Source organism: Rhincodon typus, chromosome 22 (assembly GCF_021869965.1).
Source record: "Rhincodon typus isolate 14 chromosome 22, sRhiTyp1.1, whole genome shotgun sequence".
In the NCBI taxonomy this organism is placed as follows: Eukaryota; Metazoa; Chordata; class Chondrichthyes; order Orectolobiformes; family Rhincodontidae; genus Rhincodon; species Rhincodon typus.
The window spans coordinates 4,182,235-4,191,992 of NC_063353.1; the positions used below are offsets into that span (position 1 = coordinate 4,182,235).

The window sequence follows — 9,758 nt, forward strand, 5'->3', positions numbered from 1 at the left end:
GGATCCAGCCGGAGTCATAGAGGCAAGGAGATCTACAGCACAGTTAAAAGCCTTGGCCCATCACATCCTCACCAGTCAAAACAAAAAACGCCCAACTATTCTAATCCCATTTTCCAGCACTTGGCTCTGTATGCTTTGGCATCACAAATGTACATTGAAATAACTGTTCAGTGTTCTGAGTTTCTGCCTTTACCAGCCCTACAGTGAATTCCAGATTCCCACTGCCCTCAGTGAAAAAAAAGTGAACACTCCTGTCCTGTGGGAGAAACAAGCAGGCAAATATCCTCACCGCAAAGTTACAGGCAGCAATCATTGGACAGTTAGAAACCGCATTCTAGTTTCATATCATCAGGGAAAAGTCATTACGGCATAAGAGTAGGCCATTTGGCCCAGTAGGTCCATGCTATCTCTCTGTGCAAAAATCCAATCAGTCCCATTCCCTGGTTACATGCCTACAGCTTTAACTCCTTCAAGTGTCCACCCAATTTCCTTTTGAAAGCATTGATTCCCATTTCGTGGGCAGAATTCCAGGTACCTTTGCTGTATATAAAACTCTTCCACGCAATCCTCTACATCTCTTACCCAAGATCTTAAGTTTGTTTCTCCTGGTCCTTGTATCATCAACTAATCATGATGGGTTTCCTTCACCTGTATTATCCATCATCGTGTACACCTCTATCAAATCTATCTTTGATCTCTTCATGGCCATATGCAGTAAGACCTGGACAATATCCAAGTTTGGGCTGACAAAAGGCAATTAACATTTACAGCACACAACAGTAACAATCCCCAGCAATACAGCATCTAACCATTGCCCCTTGACATTGAATGATTTCACCATCACTGAATTCCCCACTATCAATATCCTGCGGGTTACCATTGACCAGAAACTGAACTAGACTCACCAATAAACACAGTGGCTACAAAAGCAGGCTGGAAGCTGGGAATACTGCAGCAAGTAACCCACCTCCTGATTCCCCCAAAGCCTGTCCATCATCTACAAGGCACAAGTCAGGAATGTGATGGAATACTCCCCACTTGCCTGGATGAGTGCAGCTCCAACAACACCAAGAAGTTTGATAGGATCCAGGACAAAGCAGCCTGCTTGATTGGCACTACATCCACAGGCATCCACTCCCTCCACCATCAACACTCAGTAGCAGCAGTGTGTACTATCTACAAGATGCACTGCAGAAATTCACCAAAGCTCCTCAGACAGCACCTTCCCAACCCACAACCACTTCCATCTAGAAAGACAAGGGCAGCAGATATATGGGAACACCACCACCTGCAAGTTCCCCTCCAAGCCACTCACCATCCTGACTTGGAAATATATCACCATTCCTTCGCTGTCACTGGGTCAAAATCCTGGAATTCCCTCCCTAAGGGCATTGTGGATCAACCTACAGCACATGGACTACAGCGGTTCAAGAAGGCAGATCACCACCACCTTCTCAAGGGATAGGCAATAAATGCTGGCCCAGCCATGCCCATGTTCCATGAGTGAATAAAAATAACCTTACCTCTTCACAAACTGTTTAAAGTTCCTCATTCCTGGAACATTAAGGACTATCACATTCTAAGATCGTGACGATGAAACTTTACTCTCTAATCTAATTTTCTATCCCAGCACTGATCTTTTGGAAACACCGTTGTCTACCTCTCATCGTGTTGAAACACAATCATTAACCATGACTCAGTACTTTAGCTGAGTATTAAAACAAGGAAACTCTGCTTGTTGCAATACCTTTTATTAGAAACAAGAATGATTTTTAAGTCAAATATAGGAGGTAGATTTCTCCAAAGTGCACTGGCCAGACTGAGGCACCAATTGAGTTTTTTGTTGACCTTTTTAGACTGAAAACAGGACCCCTGCACGTTTCACACATGTTTATAGGCAGTTAGATTTCAGACGATTCATTCACCGGGAACCTCCTCAGTGAGGGCTGTGGTGGGTCTAGAACATTCCGGTAGCCAGTTGCTGCCGTTTCAATGTGTAACAGCCATGTTCTCTGAAAGAGAAGAAATGGAATCACTTTCACTGTGTCCCTTCGCATCACTGGTTCATTCTGTGAAAGGCGAGTGAATATTATAAAGCACTATTCCATTGTAAAGGTACACACATCAAGTTTTGTACAACTGATGTCAGAAAACCGAGAGTCCTGGACTGAGTCTGGAGTGATTGGAATGATGTCAACCAGGTGGACCTCACAGAATGTGAGTTCCCCGATTGGGGCTGTTAATCTAGTCCAATCAGGGAGCTCTGACTGACAGATATAAACAGGAGTGTCGGACATTCTGTTCACTCTGAGAGCTGGTGCAGAGGGAGCTGGATCAGTGTTAAGGACTCGCCGCGTGTAAATAAAGAGTGACTTGGTAATGGGATACTAGCCTCTGTGGAGTTATTTCGGAGACTAGAATTTTTAAAGTACTTTGAGTCGAAAATCGAGAGTAACTATGAATACTGTAGATTTTTAATTTTATTTGCTGTTCAGTGTGGGGGACAAAGGAGAATACTCAATAAAAAGGAGAATACCCACTAAAAAGCTGCTGTTGTGGCTGCACCTTTTAAGAAACCACGAGGTGCCAGGAACCACCCAGTTCTGTATCTAACCAGGGAGACTCTCAGGATTTTCCTCGCTAAACAACACAGCTCATACCTGAAGGAGCACTCCTGCCCAGCTACATGTAGACAAGCACTGTGATTGCATAGTGCCACCATTCAGATGGTTGGTGCAACACCCTTGTTCCATGTGGTTGGCATTCAGCTCTAAACCCACCCTTCCCTGACTCTGACCTCCCCCTTCCCCCAGCTCCGGCACCCCAACCACTCCGACCCACCCACACGCGGCTTTGACACACCCTTGCCTGGCTCTGATCCAGCCCACCTCAACTCTAAACCCCTTGCCCAGCACTGACTCCCCCCTCACCCCGCTCTGACTCCCCCACACCCCAGCCCGCCCCCCCCCCCCCCCCCCCCGGCTCTGACCCCCTCCCCCAGCTCTGACCCCTCCTTCGGTTCTGAACCCCCCCACCCCGGATCTGACCCTGTTTCCAGTTCTGAGGAAGGGTCACCGGACCCGAAACGTTAACTCTGATTCTTTTCTTCACAGATGCTGCCAGACCTGCTGAGCTTTTCCAGCAACTTGTTTTTGTTCCTGACCCCCTCCCCTTGCCCAGGTCAGAGCCAGGATGGGGTGGTGGGGGGGAAGAGTCTTGTCCCAGGAGGTCACAGTGATGATGGCCTGGGAAAGCCTGAGTGCCCAGAGTCAGTGTGACTGAGTCAGCGGGGGAGAGAGCTGGTTCTTTATCTGTGGAGTCAGTGTTAAGGGGTTCTACCTCCTGCCAGATGGATTGTTGTGTCCACTCTGTGTCTGCCTTTTGGAGCAGGAAGTGGATGAAGGAGGTACTGCTGTTGACTTTGGTGACATTACTTCTCTTGTTCCTGCTTCGAGATTCACGGTGAAGCTGTATGAGCTACGGAGCCACTGTGGTGAAAACTGATGGCCTGGAAGGGAAAGCTCTGAGTGCAGTGCCAGGTCAGGTGTAGTGATGTGCACAAAGTCCAGCATCGAAAGCCACACTGTGCGAAGAAGATTGTGATTAGCAACAGCAGCCTCTCTCCTAACCATCAATCACAGCTTTCCTGGGCTCCCAGGGACACCGTGGAATCTCTCCCCACCTCAGGTACCCGAGTGAGTTTGAGAAAATAGCGTGCTGTGTCTCAAAGCCAGAGCAAGTGGCAGGACGACCTGATAGCTCTGAAGGAGGGTCCCTGCTTGCCTGCAAACATTCCAGGTGAAACCGGGAAAGGAAGGGACTGTTTCAATCCCAAATTTGGGAGATTTAACCATCAGCGCACATCCCTACAGGCTCTTCCCTTGGCGGGTGAGTGCCCCATTCCCCCCTCCCCCAGGGAGAGAAAATTTTCAAATCTTTATCAACTTACCTTAACAGCCTCTGACGGAGCTTGCAGTGTGAAGATTCCGATACATTGCTGATATCGGTTTTGATGTATCACTAGAAAAACATTGTGTAATCCACAACCTGCAAGAGACAGGGCTGGGTCAGAGGTGTTTAGTAAATGAAAGTAAACAAATGGTGACACGGTGGCTCAGTAGCTTAGCACTGCTGCCTCACAGCATCAGGCCCCCAGTTTTGATTCCACCCTCAGGTGACTGTCTCAGTGGAGTTTGCACGTTCTCCCTGTGTTTGGCTTCCTCCCACAGTCCAGGGATGTGCAGCTTAGGTGTATCGGCCATGCTGAATTACCCATAGTGCCCAGGGATGTGCGGCTTAGGTGTATTGGCCATGCTGAATTACCCATAGTGCCCAGGGATGTGTAGGTTAGGTGTATTGGCCATGCTAAATTACCCATAGTGCCCAGGGATGTGCAGCTTAGGAATATTGGCCAGGCTGAATTACCCATAGTGCCCAGGGATATAGGCAAGATGGGTTAGCCATGGGAAATGCAGGGTTACAGGGACAGGGTAGGGGTTTGGAATGTTCTTCAGAGGGTTGGTGTGGACTTGATAGGCCAAATGGTCTGCTTCCACATTGTAGAGATTCTAGACTTCTAAAGGACTAACCACCAATTGGCTCTTTCACCGTGTGTGAGACACAGCAGGATTTGCTTTATTAGATTTGCTGACCTCGCATGGCATTGCTCATGAGGTGTTAGTGATGGAGCCTGAGTGGAGGTGAGTTTATCCAAGTGGCCTTTTAAAAATTCCCTGTTCTCAGCTAGGATACCCCTTGGAACAAACACACACATTTCTGGAGAAACTCCGTAGATCTGGAGAGAGAAACAGAGTTAAAGTTTCGAGTCTAGTCACTCACCTCTTCAGAACAGTGAAATATTTGATAGGTACATACGGCAGGGTAAAGTTTATAATTTGGGGGAAGGGTAATTACAATTCAGTCAGGCAAGAACTGGGTAACATAAATTGGGAACAAATGCTGTCAAGGAAGGGCACCACAGAAATGTGGAGATTGTTTAAGGAATGCATACTGCACGTGCTCGATATGTTTGTCCCTAGCAGGCAGAGAAGATGCAGTCGAGTGAGGGAGCCATGGTTCTCGAGAGAGGGCGAACGACTGGTTAAGAGGAAGAAGGAGGCTTACGTAAGGTTTAGGAAAAGAGGAATGGAAAAGGCTCCAGAGGGATACAAGTTAGCCAGGAAGGTGCTGAAGAAAGGGCTTAGGAGAGCTATAAGGGGGCATGAGAAAACCTTGGCGGATAGGATCAAGGAAAACTCCAAGGCTTTTTACATGTATGTGCAGAACAAGAGAATGACCAGAGAAAGGGTAGGGCCGATCAAGGATTGTAAAGGGAATTTGTGCACAGAGCCTAAAGAGATAGGAGAGGTCCTTAACGAATACTTTTCTTCAGTGTTCACAACTGAGAAGGACCTAGTTGTAGAGGAGGACGTTGTGAAACAGGCAGGTAGGCTAGAGGAGGTTGATGTTAGTAAACAAGATGTGCTAGGAATTCTGAGGAAGTAGAAGATAGATAAGTCCCCTGGGCCTGATGGGATTTATCCAAGGATTCTATGGGAAGCGAGGGACGAGATCGCAGGGCCTTTGGCGATGATCTTTTCGTCCTCACTGTCCACGGGTATAGTGCTGGAAGATTGGAAAGAGGCAAATGTCATTCCCTTGTTCAAAAAAGGGAACAGGGATAACCCCGGAAATTACAGGCCAGTTAGTTTTATGTCAGTGGTGGGCAAATTATTGGAAAGGGCTCTGAGAGACAGGATTTATGATCACTTGGAAAGGCACAATTTGATTCATGATAGTCAGCATGGATTTGTGAGGGGTAGATCATGCCTCATAAACCTTACTGAATTCTTTGAAGAGGTGACCAAACAAGTGGATGAAGGTGGAGCAGTGGATGTGGTATACATGGATTTAAGTAAGGCGTTTGATAAGGTTCCCCATGGTAGGCTCATGCAGAAGGTAAGGAGGTATGAGATAGGGGGAAATGTGGCAGATTGGATTCAGAATTGGCTGACCCTTAGAAGACAAAGGGTGGTAGTGGACAGAAAATATTCAACATGGTGCTCAGTTATGAGTGGTGTATCACAAGGATCTGTTCTGGGTCCTCTTCTATTTGTGATTTTTGTAAATGATTTGGATGAAGGAGTGGAAGGGTGAATTAGCAAGTTCGCGGATGATACGAAGGTGGGTCACGTTGTGGACAGTGTGGAGGGCTGTTCTAGGTTACAAAGGGACATTGATAGAATGCAGAGCTGGGCTGAGAAGTGGCAGATGGAGTTTAACCCTGAAAAGTGAGAGAGGATTTATTTTGGAAGGACAAACTTGAAAGCAGAATACAGGGTTAACGGAAAGATTCTTGGTAGTGTGGAGGAGCAGAGGGATCTTGGGGTTCATGTTCACAGTTCCCTGAAAGCTGCCACCCAGGTGGATAGAGTTGTTAAGAAGGCGTATGGTGTGTTAGCTTTCATTAATAGAGGGATTGAGTTCAAGAGCCGTGAAGTTATGCTCCAGCTATACAAAACCCTGGTTCGGCCACATCTGGAGTATTGTGTCCAGTTCTGGTCACCTCATTACAGGAAAGATGTGGAAGCGTTGGAAAAGGTGCAGAGGAGATTTACCAGGATGTTGCCTGGAATGGAGGGAAGGTCTTACGACAAAAGGTTGAGAGAGCTAGGGCTTTTCTCTTTAGAACGACGAAGGATGAGAGGTGACTTGGTAAAGGTGTACAAAATGATCAGAGGTATAGATAGAGTAGACAGCCAGAGACTTTTTCCTAGGGTGAAGGTAGCTTTTACGAGGGGACATAGTTTTAAAGTGAAAGGAGGTAGATATAGGGGAGACGTCAGAGGTAGGTTCTTTACTCAGAGAGTGGTAGGGGTGTGGAATGCATTGACGGAGAGGGTAGTGGTGTTGGCCTCATTAGGGGCTTTTAAGCGGGTATTAAATAGGCATATGGATGATAGTATAAGGTAGTGGTGGAGGTTAGGTAGACCTTAGGTTTTGGGTAAAAGTTTGGCACAACATCGTGGGCCGAAGGGCCTGTACTGAGCTGTACTGTTCTATGTTCTATCTTGCCAACCAGAAGACCCATTTATCCCATCTCTCTGCATCTTGTTGAATAGCCAATCCTCCTCTATTACCTCTGCTTTTCTCTTCACAGATGCTGCCAGACCTGTGGAGTTTCTCCAGCCCTTTCAGTTTTTGTTTCAGGTTTCCAACATCCTTGGTTTATTTGAGGAAATCTTGTGAACCTGCATTTTGCCCAGTTAGTTCAAAATGCCTTTTGCCAGGTCAAAAACCTGTGACTCCCTCCCTAAGTGCATTTCAGGCTTTCCAAACCCCAATAGAGTGCAGCGGTTCAAGAAGGCAGCTCACCACCTCTCAAGGGGCAATTAGGGGCAATGAACGATCCAGCCAGTGATGCCCACATCCCATGAATGAGTTTTAAAGAAGTGTCTAGATTGGCAGCTTGTTCTGACTATTCCCCTCTAGGTTTGCCAAGAAAATATTGGCTTTGAGGCAACTTTCCATTTTTGAAGGGACTGCTGTAATTTTTTTTCGCCGAATGATACTATCAGGATTGGCATAGAGGGAATAGGATGGTAATATCATAGAATCCCTACAGTGTGGTAAGAGGCCCTTCGGCCCAACAAGTCCATACCGACTCTCAGAGCATCCCACCCAGACCCATCCCCCTATAACCCACCTAATCTACACCTCCCTGAACACTACGGGCAATTTAGCACGGCCAATCCACCTAGCCTGCACATCTTTGGACGGTGGGAGGAAACCCGGAGGAAACCCATGCAGACACGGGGAGAAAGTGCAAACTCCACACAGACAATCGCCTGAGGGTAGAATCAAACCCAGGTCCCTGGCGCTGTGAGGCAGCAGTGCTAACCACTGAGCTACTATGCCGTGACCATGTACAGTCAAGGCACAGTCCTGAAGGATAAAACTACAAATTATTTATTCCAGTTCTTTCAATATTTATCCTGTGCTTAATTCTTTAACCAAGTATTGTCCAGTAGAAATCACTAACCTCCCACCATCACATGTGACTATGACAACGCTGACTTGAAATTTCATCTAAAACCAGTCACATGTACACACAGGATAACGGGTGAATGAATTTATTTACTGAACAAACATCTCCTGTGGTTAAGTAACTATGGAAGTAAATCGCTCAGTGAACCTCCTCCCATTATTTCAGCAATAAACATCAAAAAAGGTCAAAACGATTCCAGGAGTCACAGGAGCGCTAAATGATTTATCTCGTAATTGACTAATCAGAAACTGCAATTAGCTACATGTGGGTTCCTAGTTATTGTGCAACACCATTCTAATATAATCACACTGCTGCACCTCAGATTGAGGTGAGACACGTACCTGCTGAGTTTAACGGATCTATGTTCTTCAGTACCAACCTGTCAAGGGGAATTGGCTGGTCGACTACTGAACACGCAGTGCCATCTCTCCCCATCCCCAGGAAGTCGGGATTGGGCATTGGGCTTCTCACCCCGGTGTCTATGGCTCCAGGTTTCTGCAGGCAAACAAGGTTACAATCTGGTCAGCTACAAACAGAATGCAGAACCATCTCCATTCGATCTCCACCCCCAGCCTCAGCTTCTGTAACTTTACAACCTGCCACACTCACGTCCTTTGTAAGTGGGCGGATAGGAAGCTCAGGCATTGCTAGGCTTTCATTCGATGTCATTCTGAACTGACACATATAGAAACATAGATCATAGGAGCAGCTACTGGCCACTTGGCCCTTCATGCCTGCTCTGCTGTTCAATAAGATCATGGCTGATCATCCAACTCCAGACCTGTTCCCACTTTCTCCCCATACCCTTTGATCCCTTGAGCATGAGCATCTATTACAGAATCATTAAAATTTCCACAGTGCGGAAGCAGGCCATTCAGCCCATCAAATAGACACTGACCCTCCAAACAGCATCCCACCCAAACCCACCTCCTACCCTATCCTTGTAACCCTGTATTTCCCATTGACTAATGCACCTAGCCAGCACATCCCTGGACATTACAGGGAATTTAGCATGGCCGATCCACCTAACCTGCACATTTTTGTCTAAATCCTTCTTGTTTAATGTTTTGGCCTCAACCGCTTTCTGTGGCAGAGAATTCCACAGGCTCCCCACTCTCTGTGTGAAGACATCTTACCTCATTCCAGCCCGTATCCGTAGTCTGTAACCTCCACCCCCAGGTTCTGGACTCCCTGGAGATTGGGAACATCCTTCCTGTGTTTACCCTGTCTAGTCCTGTTAGAGTTGTATTGGTATCTATGAGATTCCCCCCTCATTCTTCTACACACCAGTGAATATAGTCCTAATCGATCCAGTCTCTCTTTATACATCAGTCCTGACATCCCAGGAATCGAACTGTTACGGTAAACGGCACATAATAAAATCCCACATTTCTCAGGGGGCTGCACTCCCATGAAATCTCACAAACATACCTTCCAATGGGAGTCAAATGCTTAGCTTACAGCCATCCTATCTGGAGTACTATGCTTCTGAATGCAGAGCTGAAGTGCACTCTCCCACCACTAGAGATAACAAGGTGTAGAGCTGGATGAACACAGCAGGCCAAGCGGCATCAGAGGAGCAGGAACGCTGACGTTTCGGGCCTAGACCCTTCTTCAGAAATTTCTGAAGAAAGGTCTAGGCCCGAAACGTCAGCCTTCCTCCCCCTCTGATGCCGCTTGGCCTGCTGTGTTCATCCAGCTCTACACCTTG

The 9,758-nt window shown here is 47.0% G+C and overlaps 1 protein-coding gene across 6 annotated transcripts in view; it reads right to left on the reverse strand.

The window, feature by feature from the left end:
• Window positions 1-1,743: 1,743 nt before the first annotated feature.
• Window positions 1,744-9,758, reverse strand: part of plekhg7 (pleckstrin homology domain containing, family G (with RhoGef domain) member 7) — a 106,215-nt gene continuing 98,200 nt past the window's right edge. For 5 of the 6 annotated variants that reach the window (XM_048610390.1, XM_048610395.1, XM_048610393.1 and 2 more), the window contains 3 exons: window positions 8,389-8,542; window positions 3,950-4,047; window positions 1,744-2,012 (listed from right to left, as the gene is read on the reverse strand). In XM_048610390.1, the coding sequence (XP_048466347.1) occupies window positions 1,902-2,012; window positions 3,950-4,047; window positions 8,389-8,542 (363 nt within the window). In that variant the 3' untranslated portion in view covers window positions 1,744-1,901. The remainder of the gene's footprint in view (window positions 2,013-3,949; window positions 4,048-8,388; window positions 8,543-9,758) is intronic. The other variant, XM_048610394.1, reaches the window with a different exon arrangement.